At 41.5% G+C, this 22,879-nt stretch overlaps 2 protein-coding genes across 11 annotated transcripts in view; both read left to right on the top strand.

Moving 5' to 3' along the window:
* Birc6 (baculoviral IAP repeat containing 6) overlaps window positions 1–4,974 on the top strand; it is a 195,994-nt gene extending 191,020 nt beyond the window's left edge. For all 9 annotated transcript variants that reach the window (XM_057783178.1, XM_057783186.1, XM_057783161.1 and 6 more), the window contains one exon: window positions 3,816–4,974. In XM_057783178.1, coding sequence (XP_057639161.1) covers window positions 3,816–3,995 — 180 coding nt within the window. In that variant the 3' untranslated portion in view covers window positions 3,996–4,974. The remainder of the gene's footprint in view (window positions 1–3,815) is intronic.
* A 15,229-nt stretch (window positions 4,975–20,203) lies between these two features.
* The window catches only part of Ttc27 (tetratricopeptide repeat domain 27), a 132,829-nt gene continuing 130,153 nt past the window's right edge, over window positions 20,204–22,879 (top strand). For both annotated transcript variants that reach the window (XR_009058195.1, XM_057787389.1), the window contains exons 1-2: window positions 20,204–20,457; window positions 20,851–21,028. Coding sequence is in view for 1 of the 2 variants with exons in the window: in XM_057787389.1 (XP_057643372.1) it covers window positions 20,358–20,457; window positions 20,851–21,028 (278 nt within the window). In the remaining variant the exon portion in view is untranslated. The remainder of the gene's footprint in view (window positions 20,458–20,850; window positions 21,029–22,879) is intronic.

The raw sequence follows: 22,879 nt of genomic DNA, 5'->3' as shown, positions 1-22,879 counted from the left end.
CCTCTTCCATAGTAATGAATTTCTCCTTAACATCAGCCTGTACCTCTTCTAAATTTTGTTCAGTTTGTCGAGTTGTGTTAAACAAAGATCTGTTCTCTGCCTGGAGAACTTCAAACTGATTTTTAGAAGATTGTTGTCATTCTCAATTGTTTTTAAGCGTTCAACCTCGTCTTGTAAAGACTTTATCATATTTCTATTATCAAACCATATAGTACCAAGGAAAACTACGAATCCCAGAAAGATCCATATCTGTGGGCTGACAGACACTTCTTGTAAAATCTCCCACATGGTACAATCGAAAAGGCTGTTAAAGTCTTGAATGGTAATGTTTTCAGACATTTTTCTTATTTATAAAAGAAAATTATTTACCTGTAATGACGTTTTTCTGCCAGTGGTGGCGAAAGAAATGCACCTGAGTCCACGTGGTCTAAGCCAGAGCCAGTCTTAAACAATTAACTCAAAACAAAAATTATTGTACTGCCTGAGAAGTTAGATTGGTCGTGGAAGGGGTCACTTTGTCTGCTGCTGTGGCGGCTTTTGCTTCAAAACCGCAGGTGCTTCCGTTAATTCAGGCAGTGAGGCTTTTGAAGACAAGCAGGGAGCTATTAACTGCTCCGTGGGGGTCGCTGCTCTGTGACTGTATCATGGCCTGGACTGGGGGAAGGGAAAGCGAGCAGGGAGCGCGCTGTAAAAGCTAGCAGGCTATGCTTGCCCATTTGCACTTCCTGAGCTCCGGTAACTAACTTGCTCGCAAAGGCTGGGAAAGATGGAGCTTGCGCCCCTTCTGTGCCGGGGCGGGGGCAAAATAGCCCGACGTTGGACGCCAAATGTGGCGGCGTAAATGAATGCAGACAGATTATAAAAATATATACAGCTTTAATAAGGAAATAGACTTACAGGACCACAGGTTCCCACGGAGAACAGGAAAAGCAGAGCAAAAAGGGCTGCTGGGATCACGTCCGGCAGATTTATCAGTAAGCATTAGCCCGAGGTGAACATGCCCCCAATGGGTGGGGCTGTATCCCTACATTACTATTTAAAGATGATTCATAAAACCAAAGTCATGGATCTGAGAAAGGGGACTGCTGGGATGGAATGGGTTTTAATAAGGACAGAAGGGAAATAAAGGAGGGCAGGGTGGGGAGTAGTCAGAACACATACATACATATATGAAGTTGACAAATAAAATTAATCCACTAAAAAGTGGCTCTTGGAACTTGTGTTCCCTCTCCAGAGTTGTGTTTTTAATGGTTTTTTTAAATGCCCTCATAAGACTCTCCCTTCCTTCAGATTGGTTCTTCCAGCTTTCTATATTCAATTTCTAGTCTGCCCTTTTCTCTCAGATCTGTAGATACTGCTTAGCTCCCTTCCTCTATTTCACGTGCTTAGTAGGATACCCCTTCATTATCGTCCTCAGCAGGGGCTTGCTCCCAGCTGTTCCCATCTTCAGTGTATATTACATACTTCCCCCTTCCCATAACCAGTTGGATGCTTCCTGGATAGGTGCTTAGCTGCATCTTTGCCCACATCTGCAATGCCTGCAGTCTAGCTGTTGCTGCAGCTGTTCTGTTATTTCAGCATTTGCTTTTGCCTGAAATTGTTTCCCTGTATTATTTTGTGGGTTTTTTTAGTTATATTTTTGAGACAGGGTCTTACTCTGTACTCATGGCTGTCCTGAATCTAACTGTGTAGACCAGGTTGCCCTCAAACTCAGATCTGCTTTCCTCTGCCTCCCCAGTGCTGGACTTAAAAGACTAACATAAACTATGCTAAACTACTGTATTTATGTTACCCTGACTTGGAAGACCTTCATTTCCAAATTGAAGTTTTTTCAACTAGACTTTTGCTGAAGAATGCTAATCAAGGAAGTGTATGTACTTTTCACTTGAGTCCATACTATACCTCTCCCAAGTCCTCATAATAATGAGATTTGTTTTCTTCTTCCTTAGTGGTGTTTATTTTTTTTTTTTAGTATTTTTTATAATTATTTTATTTTATGTACATTGGTGTGAAGGTGTCAGATCCCCTGGAACTGGAGTTGCAGACAGTTGTTAGCTACCATGTGGGTGCTGGGAATTGAACCTGGGTCCTCTGGAAGACCACTGAGCCATCTCTCCAGCCCACCTTAGTGTTTTTATCACAGTGGAAGGGAAATCAGTGCTGGAGACTTTGTAGATTTCAAGTATGTGAATGTGCTTTAAATCCTCATAAGTGGCTAAGAGTGATTGATTGTCTCAACCTCTTTATGTGCTTTACACCTCCAACTAGAACTTGTACTTCACAGAAGTTAAAATATCTTTTATGTGTAAAGATTATTCTTTAAAAACTGTATAGTGGGAGGGAAGGGGAGGAGGGGAGGGAGTGGAACTGGGATTGGCATGTAAAATGAAAAAAGATAGTTTGTTTTCTTTTTTTAAAAAATAAAATTAAAAAAAGTGAAAATCCTCTGCTTACAAACTGAGGGGTTTGGATGTGAAAAAAACAAAGCAAAACCAAACAAAAACAAAGAAATAACTGTGTGGTGGGGTTGGCCAGATTGCTCAGTGATTAAAGGCATTTACCACCAAGTTGGTAACCTCAATTTGATCCCTGAGACCCTTAAGGGGGAGGAGAAAACTGCCTGTTACAGGTTGTCTTCTTCCTATTCACACATGCACATCCCTATCTGTACACATAAACATGCAGCCAATCAGTGTGCTTTAAATTACTTGTTAATTTCTAAAGTCAGCTATTGATGCAGGTAATTTTCAAAACCTTCAATGTAGTACTTTCATTCATAAGCAACCAATCACCCTCTTAGCATCTTACATTCTAAGGCAAGATAGGAAAACACAATTATTTACTCTCTAGACATTGTTGTTCATTTGTTTGAATTTTTATAATTCTTATGATAAAATTACTTTTCATGTTTCTTCTGAGTTAAATGAAATGATGGGGAAACTTTTGCAAAGTTTAGAGAGGACACTTTGATTGGAACATACCTGTTTTCATTCACCAAGATAGCTGTGCATATGTGATCTAAGCATTAGTGCATTAGTGTAATTTAAGGTTTTGTTTGGTGATTGTGTATATGTGTTCCCTTTTTTTTTTTCACTCAGTGCTAGAGATCAGTCCCAGAGCCTGCACACACCATACAGGTGCTGTGCCATTATAATAAATCCCCTGTCTGGGTTTGTTTTAATTTGTCCACTTGTCCTTTTCAGAGTTGATAACACAAGGTATACTGTCTTTAATTTAAAAGAATAAACATATCAAACTATAGATCTTTATAAGTCATTGGTGGTGCTACTCCTGTGGCCAGGGTTGGGACACATGAGGTCCTGTGGAACTATACTACTTTTTTAGGAGGTGGTGTTTTTCTGTACCTGTACAGAATGTTACTCGGGGCTTTTCAGCATCAGGACTTAATTTTGAGTTTAGGTATCTTTTTTTTTAATTATATAATTTGTTTTATTTTACATGCATTGGTGTTTTACTTGCATGTATGTCTCTGTGAGGTTGTTCAGAAGCCCTGGAACTAGAATTACAGACAGATGTGAGGTACCATGTTGGTGCCAGGAATTGAACTCAGGTCCTCTGGGAAAGAAGCCAGTGTTCTTAACTGCTGAGCCATCTCTCCAGCCTTAAGTTTCAGGATTTTTAAGCTTTGTTTATTGTGTATTTTAAATGTATGATGCCACAGGCTGGCATAAGAAGACACTAAGTAAATATTTATACACTTGATACTGGGGTATGCTAAAACCAAGTTCTTGTCTCAGTGATATGCTAGAATCACAGTGATTGTACTTCTGATAGTATCGATTTTCTCCTTGTAGCGCCACACTGCTCAGCTCCGAGAAGAGCTACTGAAACTTCCCTGTCCTGAAGGCTTAGATCCAGACATTGATGATGCCTCCCAGGTGTGCAGGGCCACGGTGCGTGCTGAAGAGACTCTAACACATGACCATGGCAAACCCAGCAGCAGCAAAGACCTCCCCAGTGACTTTCAATTATGAGCTGCATTGATATGGATTTCATAGACACAAAGGCTTCGGAAGCACAAGCCAAATATGTCAATATTTGTATGTAAGAAACTAATTATGTAATAGGTAATGAAACTGAAACTATACTATGCCCTTAAGGAGATCCAGTTTAATTCAAGGTGATCTTTGATTTACCTGTACAAGAGTGTAAACTTTTTTGTGCTTTTATTTTTCAATTGTGAAAACCACTGATTGGTATGTTCAACAAATTTGTGTATACAAAGAAATGGATAAATCACTGATCTATAAGGGAAACTACCTTAGGAAAGAATGTTTACTGAATGTTTATCTTTTTTTTTTTTTTTTTTTTACTGTAGAGTGAGAGGTTGTTAACAAAGGATATATATTGGTCATTCTTACAACTGCTATTTAAAGTCAGCAACTTTTCACTGAATTTGATAGATTTTATGTTTGGCCATATCTTCATGCTCATATTTGATTTCTGAAGACCTCCTACATACACTTTAATAAAAGTTAAACGAGCATAGCCTTTCTTTTTTGATTTACTGGTACATTTTTAAGTAATAAATCTGCCATAAAATGCACTATAGCTGGAGACTTGCACTTGTATGGATGAATTTATTACATTCAACATATTTAATTTTATGCCTTCTAAGATGCAGAAAAAATAAATGAACATGATTTTATTCTATGCCAAACATTGGGCCTCTGAATGTATCAATTATTTGAATTTAAATATATGAAAAGGTATGGTCAATTGGAAAAGTCACTTTAAACTGTTTTCCTCAAGGGCTCCTCTTTGTCCTGGACTATGTGGTTTTGTTCCTGAAGTCACATGTATGTATCAACATGGAGGCTCTGCAGAGGAGAGAGGCTGGGCCTCTCTGGTGCTGTTACAGTACGTTCTGTACCTGCCATTCAGGCTCGTTTTCATTCAAATTCTTCCTAGAGCCAATAAATAAAAACTTAGGTGAATTAGTATGTCTTGTTTCTAAAATAGTTGCCATGGTGTGAAATGGTATTTCTACAGAGAAGGTTTTGAGACCTGAGCATGGGGAGAAACACGGTAGTCTTAGATATGTATAAGCTGCACCAGAGTGAAGAGATAGTGCTAAAGTAAGTATATGACAAGAAAGACCCCAAATGCCATATGCAGACATACTAGATAGAATCTCTATCTAAAACTATCAGCAGTATGAAGGAAAAGCACCTGGAGATTCTAACTACTGAAGAATGACAACGGCGATAAAGAAAATGGGTTTGGCAGGCTGTGATGTCAGAGAAGTAGCTGCTCTTGGATCACTGAAGGGCTGTCTTGGCTTGCTACTGCTCTTCAGCATCCTGCATGTTTCGAAAAGCTTTGACCTGGGAAGAACCAGATCACAGCATTCTACCTGCTGCTGTGATTCCATAGTCCAAGTGGTAGGTTATCACTTGGGTCTGTCAAAGGGTGAACAGGAGAAGGCATTTGACAAAGCTTGGCAGAATGTATGTCTCTTGATAGGAGAATGAATCCCATGTTTTCAAGCTGAGAAACTAGGGTAGAAGGGCAGAGGAAAACAAAAATACCACCTCAGCTCAAGAATGTGTGTGGAACTTCGGGAAATGTGGATGGCAATATTAAAGCGGTGTGTTCATTATCTAAAATCTGTTGTGCTTCTCACCCACTCCCCATGGTGCCCATTCTGAGCCGGTGCTCTACCATTTTGCTACATCCCAACCCCAAAAGCAATAGTTTGCTATTTTTGTTTTGTAAAGGCAAGAAAAAGTTCATTGAGAAGTAACAGCCACTTACAGTAGAGAGGCCTGGAAATTTTCTGCCCTGCTTTGGTTTAAGCTATTTACAATTATCTCTAAGGACTTGAGAGATGGTTGAGTATTCAAGAGCAGGATCAGGGTTTGATTCTCAGCCTCTGTAACTGAATTTTTCTTTTGACTGCAAGCCAGCTCCCACATAAAAACATGGAGACTTATTAATTATGAATGCTTGGCCTTTAGTTTATGCTTGGCTCACTAACACATATAACTTAATTTAACCTGTTTCTTTTCATTTATGTTTTGCCTCTGGGTTTTTTACCTTTCATTCTGTATGTCTTGCTTTACTGCTTCCATAGCTGGCTGACCAGCCCCTGGCATCTTCCTCTTGTCTCCCTTTTCCCTTCTGTTTCCTTCAAGCCTAGATTCCTCCTCCAACTTAATCTCCCTGTCCTGGAGTCCCACCTTTTCCTTCGCCTAGCTATTGACCATTTAGCTTTTTATTAGATCAATCAGCTGCCTTGGGCACGTAAGCTAAACAAATACAACACATCTTTACATAGTTAGAGGAGTGCTATTTCACAACATAAGCAGTCTTTACATAATTAAGCTAATATTCCACAAGCATTCACACAGTAGCTATCATAGGATTTTTATTGTTGTGATGAGATGCCATGACCATGGTAAGTTTTACAAAGGAAAAAACATTTAATTGGGGTGGCTTAAATTTTCAGAAGTTTAGTCCATTATCATGGTGCATCATGATAGCATGCAGACACACACAGTGCTAGAGAAATAGCTGAGTGTCCTGCATCTTGACTTGGAGGCAACAGGAAGTGAACTGAGACACTGGGTGGTATCTTGAGCATGTAGAAGACCTCAAAGCCTAAAAAAAAAACCCTCAAAGCCTACCTCCTTAGTGATACACTCCCTCCGACAAGACTACACCTACTCCAGCAAGACCACACCTGCTGAAAGTACCACTTGTTTTGGTGGCCATTTTCTTTCAAGTCACTACAGTATCTCATAATCATCTCTTTACTCCACGGGATCCAGCTGTCTTTTCTGACCTCCATGGGCACACATGGTATACATACTTGCATGCAGGATAGATAATACTCATACATGGAAATTGAAATCTAAAATAGCAAGACCAAAAGAAGGATTTTGTAGCATTAAGATCAAAATTCCCCAAATAAGACTAATGTAGAAAATAAGCTTTTTTTTTTTTTTGTCTTTGTTGTCTAAGGGGTTGGTTTATGTGGCATAATATGGACTGAGGTGAGATATAATTACTATGCCTCATGTAATTTGCGGTAATGACCTGAAGTTTTTTGCTATCTGTCTCTTCTGTTCGACTAATAGTTTTTAAAAGGCAGGAAAATGTGGGTAGCTGCCAGTGATAAAGGGCCTTTAGCATATACAAGACCCAGCACTGCCACCAACAAAATAAGTCAAGTATTATCTTGTTCATGCTCACTGGAGACTGTGAACCATGCATGACTTCTGCAGTGCTCACTTAAAGGTGGTTTGGGCTCAAGTTAGGTCTACTCCCTGAATGAATCCTAATCGTTTAACAGGTCTATCTATCTATCTATCTATCTATCTATCTATCTATCTATCTATCTATCTATCTATCTATCCATCCACCCATCCACCCATCCATCATCTGTCTATTCAATGTGCATTAGTGTCTTTCCTGCCTTATGTCTGTCGGGTAATGGAACCCCTGAAACTGAAGTTACAGTCTTGAGCTACCACATGGATGCTGGGAACTGAGCCTGGGTCATCTGGAAGAGTGGCCAGTGCTCTTAACTGCTGAGCTCTCTCCAGACCTTAACAGCTAAATTTCTACAGATTCATTATTTTACTATACTATATGTTTTGCCCACATTAAAAATCTTAAGACTCTAGGGGCCTGGGGAAATGGCTCATTGGTTAAGAGCTCTTGCTCCCCTTCTTGAGGACCTGACTTTGGTTCCTGGCACCCAAGTCAGGTAGCTCACAACCACACTGACACACTCTTATCTGACACATTCTTCTGGTCTCCACATATACCTCACACATATACACACACAAAAATCTTAAAAGAATGAATGCTCTGGTAAGTCATTACATGGATGGGCAGTGCTACAGTGTACTCATGCTCCTGCCAGTCTGACAGACGTCAGAGCATGGCAGGGCCTCAGATTCATTTGCTTTCAGTGTTATCGTTATGGTCACGGAAAATTGGGAAAACACAAAACATAAAATGTGAAATTTTTTTGTATATCTAGAATTTTTCTGTTTCTACATATAACATCAAACTTTTGAACTATATCATGCACATTTTATCATTAAATGCCTGGCTAATTTGGACGTTCTCAAATACTTTAGTTTTTTTTTTTTTTTAGATTTATTTATTAGATGTTAGGGGTACAAATGCATACATGAGCCATCAAGCCAGAAGAAGGCATCAGATCCCCTGAAATTGTAGTTACAAGTAGTTGTGAGCTCTCTGAAATGGGTGCCGAGGCTCTGTTGTTGCAAGAGCAACAAGTACACTTAATTGATAAAGTATCTCTCTAGGCCCTGGACAAAAAATGTTTTAAGCTTTAAATCTGACTTTTTTTTTTTTTTTTTTTTTTGGTTTTTTGAGACAGGGTTTCTCTGTGGCTTTGGTTCCTGTCCTGGAACTAGCTCTGTAGACCAGGCTGGTCTCGAACTCACAGAGATCCACCTGCCTCTGCCTCCTGAGTGCTGGGATTAAAGGCGTGCGCTACCATCACCCAGCAAAATCTGACATTTTAATTACTAAACATGTTTTATTCTTCCTTTGTGCACATTGTTTATGAGCCATTTGACTTTTTGAAATTTCACTTCTTTCGTTTGTAAGCTTATACCCTTTACATGCTTTAGTTTACCATCTCAGTGTGAGTAAAATACATAAGAGTTGCTTGTGTAGTGGAGTGTTCGTTTTTATCACATCTGTATATATCTTGCTCAGACAATATTGGGGTCCCTTGAGTACTAGCCTCAGCACCCCCTCAGGACTCAGAGCACAGGATGTCTATGGCAACTGAAGATCTGAGGGTAAATGAATTAACTCAAGTTTGTTACCTCTACGTTCTTTATTCCTTTGGGTGAAGAAGCAGAGAGAAAAAGAAGGGCAATCCTCACCCCTTCTTTTTTTTAGTTTTTCAGACATGATTAAAATTTCCATAGGCAAAACCAATAATCAATATGCATTTCAGAATCACAAAAAAGCAGGTAGACCCTGACAAAGCAGTGCTCCAGAACAGGTAACACCACCCAGAAAAGGCCAGCATCGAAGGGGAATACCTGACATTTCAAACCATTAGAATAAAACCACTAAATGTTCCTGAACCCTGGCCTCACACATGCCCAGACCTGTTAGCAAAGGTAATTGTGGGGGATTGACTTCATGTAAATTTGGGTTTTAGAACAAAGAGTAAATGTTTTTGCTCTGAGGCCTCATGGAAGGTCATTCCATTGCCAGTACAGAAGTTACACTGTTGAGGCATTTTGGGACTGAAACCCATTTTGAAGGGAAGAATCATGGCTTCACAAGGTTTTTACAGATTTTACAGCAACTTTTCCAAAAGATAAGTGTTGCTGCAGCTCTGCTGGCTGGGTTCTCTTATGTGGATGTGGATGTATACACTTCGTGTGGATTAATCTAATAGGTCTGTCAGCTATATACATTTACTGTATAATACTTGTGGACTCACCACAAGACAGCATTTGCTTTGATTTTGTCATGGGAGCTTTATCTTATGAAATTATTGATGTTTTTTTCCTTTGTGATTTTAATTGTTTAATGTTTTGGATGAATTTCCTAGAACAGAGAAATAGTTTGTATTTTTTGACTGGCGTTGGTTTTAGTGTTGGTGTAAGCCTGTGTGAAGCTGAACTGAAGCAAGCTCAAACCACTTCCAGTCTCCCATTCTCTCAGCCCCCATCTGCCGTGCCCTATATGGATAATAGGAAGACTGTAGAGGGTAGATGGGACATCCAGGCCATGTGGAAAGGAAACTCAACCTTGCTTTCTCAGCTTCCATGCTTTGGATGTGCCCAGCTGTAGATGCTGTCCTGAACCTTCTGCACCACCCGTCATCCCTGGACAGAAGATGTATTCTCTGACTCCTCTTGCATTAGCCCCTGAATGTGGTTGTGAAAGTGCTCCATGGGCTCCAGTATTGCCTATGTTCCTTTCATGGGGGCCCCTCTTCAGGTGTGCAGGAAAAGTGTACAATGTCACCACTGTGTTTCATGCACTTCTCTCATCTCCATGGGAGTATCCAGCAAGACAATGGCAGCTATAGACTTTTCCGGGCTCTCTGTGCAGTGGGGTGTCCAGGTTACTGCTCCCCCAATCTTCCTGGCCTCTTCTCTCTGTTCTGTGGATTTTTCTCATCTTCAGCCTTGCCCCTTCTGTTCTACCAGTTGTGCTCTTTAGTTTAACCCCACCTCATGTCACCTTGCCATCTACAAAGCCAACAAACCCAGCTGCCGGGTGCCGTCTCTGTAGCCTTTTGCAGTTTTTAGAAGATTCAGTTATTACTCCTTTAGCCTACCTGTGCCCATTCCTGCTTTCCTTACTTCAACTAGCCCTTGAAGAATGAATGTTCCTAAGCCTGGACACTGCAAGCATTTGTCCTGTTGGTTTTGCTTTGTTTTAGAGATAACTTCAGAAGCAGAACATGCTGTATTCATCCCACCCGAGACTCATCACACCCACCTACCTTTCCATCCCCTTGAAGCAGTAGCTGCAGTCCTCAAATGAGGCAGTTTTCCCTTTAGCTTAAGCTCTTTCTTTGTTGATCTAGCAAAGGAGGAGCTAGCAAAGCTGGTCATTTCCGATCTTCCCCAAGGCAAGGGGATCTTAATTCCCACTGATAATTTCATTGGACATTCTGGTAAAGTCCTACAATATGTGAACTAGTTGATAAAATGTGAGGAGGCTACCTCGTTCAGAAGCTCCCAGCTGTGTTCTCAAGAATCTTCCACTTAGGGCTGTAGAGATGGCTCAATGGTTAAGAGCACTGCCTGCTCTTCCAAAGGTCCTGAGTTCAATTCCCAGCAACCACATGGTGGCTCACAACCATCTGTAATGAGGTCTGGTGCCCTCTTCTGGCCTGCAGACATACACACAGACAGAATATTGTATACATAATAAATAAATAAATATTTAAAAAAAAAAGAATCTTCCACTTAGCAGCAAGTTCTCAGACTCTAAAAGCTAGCTGAGGCTCTAAGCCAGAAAGGTCACCTCGGGCTGTGAGGCAGGGAGAAAGTTCCCACGCGTACTTTCCACAGTGAGGAGAAATCACAGCTCTAGAAAAATCTTACTTCTGTCTATGGTGGGAAGCCATAGGCTTTTTGGTCCCAAAGAAACCTCTAACACCCAACTGGTAACTGTTACCAGTTCTTGGCATCTGTGTCCTGGACCCTGTGCTTGCTCCTTGAAATTGCTCATGGCCACTTGATCTCATGACAGTGTGTCAGCTCCCAGGAAGAAAGGGAGATAGGGAATAGGCTGTTGATCTGTACCTCCAGAGTCCCTCCCTTGATTCCATTGGCGCTCTCCCCTCACACACACTCCTTTTGGGCAGCTAGGATGAACCACATGCTCATATCTGCCTGCTCACTGAAATCCCCCTCATCTGTGTTTATTCTACCTCTATTGAGGCAGCTGAAATTTTCCATTCCAACAAAGCTTTCCTTAATTCTGAATTAGTGAAACCATACTGATGGTTGTTTTTAATTGTCAATTTGACACACTCTGGAGTTCCCAGGAGGGGAGGCTCCACTAGGGATTGTTTAAATCTGGTTGGCCCACAGTCATGTCTGCAGGGGTTATCTTGATTATGTTAATAGAGATGAAAAGACCCACCTATTGTGGGTGGCATTGTCCCCAAAGCCCACTTAGCAACATCAGGTTTTCATGTGGTTCACTGCTCTCTGCTCTAGACATTGTATGCTTCAAGTCTTTTACCTTGCCTTCCCAGCAACATGATAGTTAAGAACCAAACAAATCCTTTTTCCCCTAGGCTACCTTTGTCAGTCTATTTTTATCACAGCAACAAGGCATTAAAATCAAGACACTGCAGGAGTTTGGGAAAGCTAAGAATGAGTAAGCAGATCTTGGGTAATAGGAAAACAGGAACTGTTTGACATCAAGGCATCCATGAATTTACTTGTTGGCCAATCCCAGCAGCTCCAGTATCTTTGCACCATCTGTGTTTAGAAACAGCCCGAGGGAAGCAAAGCATGCTTTGTCTCTCTTGCCCCTAATTAAACACTAAACATAGTTGAAACCCTTCCAATCATGAATTTCAAGTTTCTATGGTGGTAGCAGGGGACATACAACATATTAAGCCTTAACATGTTGCTCACAGTAACTTTTCTTGAGAGCAGAGGAAACTTCCTGACTTTTCTCTGACTCTGTAAACCATCCTTAAAGATACACTTCTTTCTGGGAAGTGGTGGCGCACACCTTAATCCCAGCACTCCAGAGGCAGAGGCAGGTGGATCTCTAAATTCAAGACCAACCTGGTCTATATGCTGAGTTCCAAAACATCTAGGGCTACACAGAGAAACAAACAACCAAAAAAGCACTTCTTTAAATGGACAGATACTGTATATCTGATTATGCTTATTTGCACAGAGTTGGCTGAAGTTACAAATTTGCTTATCCAGACTGGCATCATCAAGTTTCCCCTGTGTGTATATATTTATATCTGGGTATCTTGTGAATGCAATGATCATAGAATCCAGAAGAGGGTGTTAGATCCCCTGGAGTTACACACAGTTGTGAACCCATGTAGGTGCTGGGATCTGAACCCATTTCCTTTGCAAGATCCATCAATACTCTCAACTGCTAAGCTGTGTCTCCAGCACCCATAGTCAAGTTTCAAAGTACCTTTTGGTCAAACACTTACCAATTCAATCCTACATAAGATGGTTATGTGAACTTTGTATTGTTCACATGACCTGAATTGCTCTTTACAGCGTGTTTCAACAGACTTTAGAAAATGATTGCTTTCTATTTAATGGAAAGTAGACAAGTGTTATGAAAGCTTTTTGTTTTTTTCAAGACAGGGTTTCTCTGTGTAGCTTTGGAGCCTCTCCTGGCCTCAAACTCACAGAGATCAGCCTGCCTCTGCCTCCTGAGTGTTGTGATTAAAGGTGTGTGCCCCTACCGCTTGGCCTATGAAATAAAAAAAAAAATTTAAAGTAGAAGGTTTTGTTGAGCAACTCTGAAACCCTGCTTAGCTTTGTGTACAAGCTGGACAGATAGCATCTCCATTTGTTCGATCTTCCAGTGAACTTGGACTTGAGCCACATTAACTAACTTAATTTGATGTTGATGGAGCACTTCACACAAACATTCAGAGCAGTCACCAACTGGAGCCTGTCTGTAGTGGATCTGTCCATGCCCAACAGGTTGTGTGGAAAAAGAGGGAACTTGTTCAGGAGGACTGGGTTCTGCTACTTACCAGGGCATGTGGTAGATATCTGTTCCTCTCAGACTCTAGGATGTTGATGAATGTTTGAGGAACTCATTAACATGCAAATTTCTTAATAGCAGGGAGGGCATAGAAACATATTTTTAGTGGTTGCTTAGACAATTCCTATTCTTTTAATGTTTTTTATTTTATATATATATATACATACATATATGTATGTATATATATATAATAAGCATTATGACATTTCATAGCTTTATATAATGCATTTGGCCATATTCATTCCTGTTACACTCCCTCTCTGGTCCCCTCCTGTTCCTGATGATCCTTTTCCTCTCCTCTTCCTCCTCTTCCTCTTTTTTGTTCTTGTTTGTATTGATTGATTGTTTGATGTTTCTGAGACAGGCTTTCTTTGTGTAGCCCTAGCTGTCCTGGAACTCACTCTGTAGACCAGATTGACCTTGAATTCAGAGCTTCACCTGCAACTCTGGAGTGCTGGGATTAAAGGTGTGCACCACCACCATGAAACTTCTTCCTTAACTTTAGTGTGTGTGTGTCTCAATAAGTGTAATGGGGTTGATTATAAAAGCATAAGTAACTCACGTGTGGCCACACCACCAAAGACATGTTTCTCCCTCCCCCAGCAATCATTCATTGCCTATAGATCCTCAGGGAATGTGGGACCTCATGATTTCCTTCTCCTGGCTTATTCAACTATATTGTCCATGTGGTCTTGAATTCCAGGGCTTGGAGCAATCCTCAACTGCTAATGATTTCTGAGATTTGAGGAATACCAACACCCACGACTTGTTATCTCACTGACACGTTTGGTTTCCAGTTCTGTCATTTATTTGCTTATCTACCAGGAAATTGTACTTTGCTTTGCCTCTAGAATAAGGCTTCAGGATTATATACAGCATTAAACAACATATCAGATGGGAACACCCTGCTAAGACTTGTATTTTTGGAGCAAGATCAGCCACAGCTGGATTTTATTACTTGGGTTTTCTTCTCTTACCTTTTGTGTTGAAGTTGTTTGGTACACTTTCAAACAACAATTCCCTCTTCTGTTCGTGTTTGCTATTCACAGCCATGGAAATGGAAACATTCCCTTTTTGGCTGGAAACAGGCACACAGCCTGGAAACACTCTGGTGAAAGTCTTGCACAGACCCCAGCCCTCTTTGTGAGGCCTCCTGACTATATCAAATCCCTCCTCCCACAGCACGTTCAGAAAACACTGATGCATTGCAGAGCACTTCATCACACTGCCCAGCCCGATACTCAGTGATATATTGTCTAAGGATGACAAGACCCCTATTTAGTAACTAAAAGAAGAACTGAATTTATTGCTAACTGTAGGAAAGGAAAATTATGCAGGTCTGTGCAATCTCTCCTTGAACAACATATTGTTAATCACACATAAGGTTTGGAGTTCAAGTATTGGTAGATTTAGAGGCATAAGCATTTAACTTCATCTGTAATAGGACTTTCCTTGGGTGAGGCTATTGTTGATTGGCTGGCATTCAGGGCCACGTGTATCTAAGGGAATCTGTCCCAGTTTTTAAAAAATGGACTTCAAAAAACATGTTCATTTTTGGCAGTTACTCACTGAATGAACAGCTCTAAAACTTGTTTTGATGGCTACCTGTCAATGTGTTATAGAGAAGTGGGTTTTTTAAGTTGCTCTGAATGTTTATTTTGGTTTCTAAGATTTTTCCCTTTGTGCTGGAGAGGCGGCTTAACCATTAAAGGCTAAGGCTCACAACCAACAAGACAAGATTTTGTTTTTGCAATTTAAGCATGTGTATGTGTGTGCACCTAAATATGTATAATATGTGCAACACATAAGTGTAGGGGCCCTCAGGGGCTGGGAGAAGGTGTCAGTGCCCTGGAACTGGAGCTATAGGTAGTTATGAGTGACCTGGTGTGGGTGCTGGGAACAGAACTCAGGTCCTTTGCAGGAGCGGTGTGTTCTTAACTGTTAATCACCAAAAATTCATTAAAAGCTTTAACAATGGGGTTTGATAAATGTGGTTAATTCTACCTTAGATAATGCTTTTGCCTATATGATAGCTGGTTTTGATGTACTGTTGAGCAGCACAATTAATCTAATTTTGTCTCCAGTCATTTGTGGAGTCATCTATCAGGACAATTGTTGTGTGGAAGGACTGAGGCTTCTGGACAGCAGACATCAAATGGATGTGAAACAAACAACGATATTGCGAAGAATCTCAAGGGACCAGGAAGAAGACACATTGCAAACATCTAGGTTTAATCATAAAACAAGATGCAGTGACTCCCTGTGTCTACTTTCCACAGCCAGTTTTCTCTGTGGTATAAATTTAGACACAGCATGAAATGTTAGCAATGTCCCAGATCCCTTCCTTTGGCCCATGGAGAATGAAGGGTATTTATTATCCATATGCTACTCATTAGTCTGTTACCCATAAATCCTTGTGTTAGGAAACTTAAACTTTCTGAATGTCCCCAGGGTTAGTCTATCCTATTCACTTCATCAGCCAACGTGAAGGAATACTTTTTTGATGACCACTCTGGTTATTTAGCTTGTATCATAGGGACATTTTCCTTAGAGCCTTTTCACCGGAAATGGTTACAGGGTTTGTAATCTTCGTAAGGGGATATGGGCCATTGTGCTGTCATAGTCTTGGAACGGCCTAATGGTCCTACATAACAGTTCGTTTTGCCTTGGGGCTGGCATTAAGACTGTTATGTTCACCTAGGAGAAGCATTTTGGGAACAACACAGGAGGGATAGTCAGACCTGGTGCAGCTGCGGGAATGTTTTGCTCAACCATGTGACAGAGAGTTAAATGCTCAGTAATTAAATTCCCTTTTCTGCCACACCACAAGGGCTTTTAAAGATGCTTTGTGAGGGGCGGTGCTGGAGATTAAACCCAGAACTTTGCTAATACGGAGTGTGCGCTCGATTACTAAGCCAGACTCTGAGCCCTATTATTTGCAGATTATATAGCTCAGTGGTAGATCACTTGCCTAGCGTGTGGAAGGCTCCAGGTTCAATTCTCAATACACCAAAAAGGCAAAAAAATTTTAACTTTTTTGTTATATAATTCCCCTCTAATTGTATTAGTGTATTACTGAGGGAACGTAATTGTAGATAGTAGAGATTAGTACCTGTGGGAAGGCTGGATTTAGAGAAGTGTTGATTCCTTCACAATGAGAACATGAGAGTATGTTGCAACCATCATTACTTTATTTTGCTGTGGGATAATGCTCTTGCACACTGTAAAGATTTGTCACTCATATTAGTTTAATAAAGTGCTGATTGGCCAGTGGCCAGGCAGGAAGTATAGGTGGGGCAACCAGACTAGGAGAATTCTGGGAAGGGGAAAGGCAGATACAGTCATCAGTCAGATGCAGAGGAAGCAAGATGAGAATGCCTTACTGGGAAAAGGTACAAGTCACATGTCCAAACATAGATGATAAGAAATAAGGGTTAATTTAAGTTATAAGAACTAGTTAATAATAAACTTGATCTAATAGGCCAAACTGTTTATAATTAATATAAGCCTCTCTGTGTTTATTGGCACTGAACAGCTGTGAGACCAGGCAGCACAGAAACTTCCATCCACATTATTTTCATACCCAGTTGATAAGCTATCTGGTTATTTATGCAGTCCAACATTAATGTGACATTAAGGTAAGAGATGTGATGTCCATTTTTTTTTTATTTGGTTTTTCGAGACAGGGTTTCTCTGTGGTTTTGGAGCCTATCCTGGAACTAGCTCTTGTAGACCAGGCTGGCCTTGAACTCACAGAGATCCACCTGCCTCTGCCTCCCAAGTGCTGGGATTAAAGGCGTGCGCCACCACCGCCCGGCATTGTGATGTCCAATTTAATGCCCCTATCTCCCACTTCTAAGATGTGCTATCTTTGAACCAGCTGAAAACACATTATCAAGGTGTAGGTGAGATGGTCCAGTGGTCAAAAGTATTTCCAGAGGACTTGAGTTCAGTTCCTACACAGGGCAGCTGATAGCCTGTGACTCCAGGAGATCCAACACCCCCTTTGGTTGTCATTAGCACCAGGACGCACATGGCAGATACTCACACAGACACATATGTATTTACATAGATAATTTTTTTTATAAAGTATCATCAAGGACCAGAAAGATGGGTCAGTGGGTAAAGGTGCCTCCTGGCGAGACTGAAAACCCCTGAGTTCAGTGTCTGGGACCCACATGGTGGGAGGAGAGCACTGCCTCCTGGAAGTTGTCCTCTGCTACATGTCTGATGCTTCGAAACATGACTGAACAACATTTCACTATTCCATTGGATGGGTCTATCACAGTTATTTATTCAGCCATGGGGGGACATTTGGATTGTTTTCAGTCTTGGGCTTTGAAAGCACTGCCACAGATAATTGCAAACATTTTTTTTTTGTTGTTGGGACCCCATGTAGCACAGGCTGACCTCATTCATTACGTAGTCCAGGCTATTCTTGAATGCCTGCTCTTCTTGCTTCCTCTTCCCATGTGCTGACATTATGGAAAGGTAGCATCACATCTGGCTTGCAAACTTTAAAAAAATGATTATTTTATTATTATTTTCCTTCTTTTGTTTTGAATTTTTGACTCTCTCTACATAGTTCTGGTTGTCTTGGAACTCACTATGAAGACCAGGCCAACTTTGAACTCACAGAAGTCTACCTGCCTCTGCCTCCCATGTGCTAAGCCTAAAGGTGTGTGCCACCATGCCAGTCTTAAATGCAAGCTTTTTAAAGGAACGTAACAGGAGTTAGGAATGCTGCAATACATTTGTAACTCTGGCTTTGTTAGTGGTGGCTGCAGTCTGGGTCAGGTGTTTCCAAGTTCTTGGTCTTTTATTCAACAGACTGAAATAAGGGCTTACTTAGATTTGCAAAGAAAAAGTTTATTCAAGGCAAACTCATGGGAGAGATCAGAAAGAGACAGATATACTGTCATGATTGACAATGAGCCACGGGAATGAAGGTCCTTAAAGGCTCCAGTTACTCTTTGGAACTTCTTTTATAGGGTTCAAGAGGAGGAAGAGTTGGATACTAAGGGTGATTGTTTGTGTGGGTCTCTACTCTGGTTGACAGATTGTTATACATCCATTCCTCTAGTGTACATGGCCCATCCCTAATTATTTGATTTTAATCATATTCAAGCCCAATTATGAATACGCATAATATGGCCAATAGGGGATTTCCCTGTAAGTTCACTTTGAAGACAAAGTTTACTTTATTGTGCTTGAACCCTAAACTAGTTCAGGCATAGTACTAAGATACTGAGAATACTTTTGAATAGAATCTGTCTGTCTGATGATTGTTATGGGGAGCAGAAACTTATTCTGTTGCTCACAGAGGGTGTGCATGCAGCTCAGTGCAGGATAGGTGCATTATCTAGAGAGGAGACTGTACTTGTATGAGTGGGTAAATGTCTCAGGATATCAAGTACATTTTTAGCAGAGGGGTGTGTGCATAGCCCATACCAAGTGGAGTCCTAGGTTGCTAAACTTTCACCTATGCTTGCCTGCTTCATTCAGCAGTGTAAGGGAACTATGGATTCTGAGAAGTGGGATGAGGTAAGAATTACTTATCAGTAAAAAATATTAGAGCCCACTAATTAAAAAGAAGCTTCCTCCTGACAACACCCATCTTGCGCCGCCCAAGTGCTTATTTCTAGCTCTTGTTGACCATGGTGTCCTTGAAGAGATTCACCTGCCTCTGACTCCCAAGTGCTGGGACTAAAGGTGTGAGCCACACCACACACCACAGCCCAGCTTTTCCTGGCATATCTTGTGGGGAACTGCTAGCCTGAGCTGCCTCCTGGGTCTGGAATAGCACTGCCCACTTCAGGTGTCAGGCTGCAAGGGCCATGCCTGGTCCTAGTCCTTGCTCCCGGAGCTTTCTCTTTCTCTAGGCAGTGCTGCTGCGAAAGAGGATGGACTTGCAAAAGAGTCACGACATTGTGGAGGCTCCCTGGCTTCCTGCTCATCATAGCAACCTTGTCGGCTGTTGGAGTGAGGCTCACCGAATCCGCCGTGCTGTCAGTGCATAAATCCCCAAAACATGAATTCATATCAAAGAAGAATGGTATTGGAACCGTGGGAGTCAGCGATTCTTCACAGGAAACTTTGTGAGATGTTTACTGTTTACTGTAGTCTGCCTCAAAGTGGGACCAAAAAAAAAAAAAATTGAGTTGAGGTTGGAGCTTTGAGTGGGTGACAGGGGTCGGGAGAGGAGACTGAAGTCAGTGAAGTACTCCACATCCAGGTCTCATCAACAAATCTCGTGATGAAGATGGCTGGCTGATTAAGATGAGCGACCCTTTAGAGTTGGATGAATTAACAATGAAGAAGCATATGAAAAATACGTTATATCCACTGAGGAGTCAACATGGCACCTCCCATCCCCATTCCCAAATAAAACAGTGGGAACTAACCAGCGCCTGCACGGTTGTCTTAAATTCGAGGAGGACAGAAGACCGTAAAGAACTTTTAGCCATACCAGTGGATAAGAAACTGTTCTCAGCAGTGCTACTGAAGAAACTCCCCAATTTCCTAACGGATGCGGATAAACATAATGGACATATTTTTGTCAGACCCTAGACTAGGGGCTGAACTCTGGTGTTCAGAATTCATGAGATTACCTATGGTTAAAAGTTATGAAACTGGGTTTGATGAGGACCCACCCTTTTAACCCAGCCCATTCTTTTTGGAAGGAATGTTCTGTTGTATTAACCTCCAAGGACTTGGTTTTGCCTCATATAGTTGAGTGTTGCACGCAGAATTTGCTTTTAACTTCTATCTCCCCACCTAGAAACGCCCCCAGTCACTAGGACCAAGGCCGACGACGCAGTTCCACTCACTTCCAGGGCCCCTGCCGCCAGCCGCGATTATATCCTCTGCGCATGCTCACAACCGAGTCTCCGGTTGGTCGCCTAGGAGCGTGGGTATGTTTTCCCAGCATGCCCCGCGCTGCTGTCATGGCTGCCCCCATGTTCCTGTATTCTCACATGGGACGCTAGTCCTGCGGGTGTCTTTAAGGTACCTGTGGCCACTAGACGCCGGCGACTCTGGTCCCTCCTCCTTTCGCTTCCTCCTGCCCCGTGGGACCCTCGCGGAACCCCGTTTTGGGTACAGTGATGTCTGGAGGGATGTGGACGCCGGAGCTGGCGCTTCTGAGAGGCTTCTCCACGGAGGCGGAGCGGCTGTCCTGGAAGCAGGCGGGCATCTGTGGCTCAGGTGGGAGAGCGGCACCCTCGGGGAGTTAGGTTAGCACCAGAGCTGGGAGGGCAAGGGGTGGCAGCCCTGGATACAGAGGGGGTGTCAGGAGGGAGGAAGTTTTGTTTGATGATCTGAGATCTGGTGATCTGGGAAAGTTCCCGAAGGACAGACTTCATCTGATGTTTAATTTAGGACTGACAGGTAAAGAGAATTCATCAGAAAAAAAAATTGTGGTTGTAAAGTGTTGAGAAATGTATGAACTAGGGAATCATGAGAGAACCGGTGTGTTTGGATTGGCCTCCTGCGGGGAATATTGAAAGTAGGACTTGAGCAAAGGAAACTTTATGTAATGGATTATCATTTACACTTAAATTCTGTTGGTTTACCGGACCGATTTTTTTTCTATTACAGATGTTGGAGTTTTCTTGGACTTGCTGTTAGAAGGGAGCTATGAAGCCATGTTCTTACATTCAGTGACACAAAATATTTTAAATTCAACAACGGTGGCTGAAGAAAAGATTGACAGCTACCTGGAGAAACAGATAGTAAATTTCTTGGATTGCTCGATGGATTTGGAAGAAATTGAAAGGTAGAATTGTATTTGAAATTTTCTCAGAGAAACACACTTCCAGGGGGCTGGAGAGATGGTTCAGTGATAAAGAGCAGGTTTAGAGGACCCGGGTTCAATTCCCAGCAGCCACTTGGTGGCTCACAACTGTACAACTCCAATTCCAGGGGATCCAACACTTTCTTCTGACACCCATGTGCACCAGGCACACATGTAGTACACATATATACACCCAGGCAAATCACTCATATGCATCAAGTAAGTAAATAAACTTTTAATTAATCAATTTATTTCTATTTTTTATTTTTTTAAAGATTTTATTTATTTATTATGTATACAATGTTCTGCCTGCATGACAGAAGAGGGCTTCAGGTCTCATAATAGATGGTTGTGAGCTATCATGTGGTTACTGGGAATTGAACTCAGGATCTCTGGAAGAACAGCCAGTGTTCTTAACCTCTCTCTGAGCCATCTCTCCAGCATCCCCAAATTTTGAATACTTTTATGGCACCTTGGCACCACCATAAGCCCTGCTATTTTGCAATTGGTAAACCTGGACTCATGATATGCCAAGTAATGTAATGTAAGGTCTCTAGCACAGAAGATCTTCCAGAATGAAAAATGACAGTGGTGTAGGATCAAAATGAGTTTTGAATATGAGAATAACACATGCTTGGTAGTCACTGCGAAAATTCCCAAAGCTTAGGTTTGATAAGTCTTAGCTATCAGCTTGTTTCCTTTTATGTTTCTTCTTGTTTTTTGTTTTACTATGTAGCCTTGTCCTAGAACTCACCATGTAGACCAGGCTGGCCTCAAACTCACAGAGATCCACCTGCTTCTCTGAGGTGGCTAAGATGAAAGAGGCGCATGCTTTAAAGGGTGTGGCTCATTTTCTTTAACGTGTAGACATAACTTGACTCCTGCTCTTTCCAGGTTACTGAGAGATGCTTGCATTTTCATTTACTCTGTTTCAGATTGTTATCTCTGAAGAGATTAGAGAACTGCATGTGTTAATCCTGGAACCCTCAGTTTACCTTTCTTCAATTAGGATGCCTGCACACTAGTTAAATCTAAACCTTCTGGAGGCTGCTCTTTTACTGTCCTGTGTTTGTTAGCATGCTTCCTCTTCTCATCTCTCCATGACATCTGTCCAGAATTTTTAACGAGCTCCAAAAGTCATACAGTTTCATTTTGCCCTGTTGTTTACAGAATAATTTCATACAGTCGTTTGAGGAATAAACCAATTACCTTGTTAGGTTGTGAAGATAAATAAGACAACACATATTCATAAATAGTTCACTGATGAGCGTTACTATTTATTTTTCTTTTCTTTTCTTTTTTTTTTTGGTGTTTTGAGACAGGGTTTCGCTGTTTTTAGAGCCTGTCCTGGAACTAGCTCTTGTAGACCAGGCTGGCCATGAACTCACAGAGATCTGCCTCCCGAATGCTGGGATTAAAGGCATGCCCCATCACCATTCGGCTAGTATTTATTTTTCAAGCTAATACAATTCTGTTTCATTTTTTTAAAATATTTATTTATTTATTATGTGTACAGCATTCCTTCCATGTGTGCCCGCAAACCAGAAGGGGGTGCCAGGTCTCATTATAGATGACTGTGAGCCACCATGTGGTTGCTGGGAATTGAACTCAGGACCTCTGGAAGAGCAGTTAGTGCTCTTAACCACTGAGCCATCTCTCCAGCCCGTTTCATTTTTTCTAATTTTCAATATTGTCACTCTTGATTTTGTTATTGTTGTTGTTTGTGACTATGTCTTGTATTGCACATTTGGCCAGGGCTTGCAGTAACCTTCAGATTGGCCTCAAACATATAATCCTTTTGCCTTAGCTCCCCAAATTTGGGGATTGAAGGTC

The sequence above is a fragment of the Chionomys nivalis genome, chromosome 1 (genome assembly GCF_950005125.1).
Source record: "Chionomys nivalis chromosome 1, mChiNiv1.1, whole genome shotgun sequence".
Lineage (NCBI taxonomy): Eukaryota > Metazoa > Chordata > Mammalia > Rodentia > Cricetidae > Chionomys > Chionomys nivalis.
Note: the sequence above shows the minus strand (reverse complement) of the source record. Positions and strands in the feature narration are given on the sequence as shown.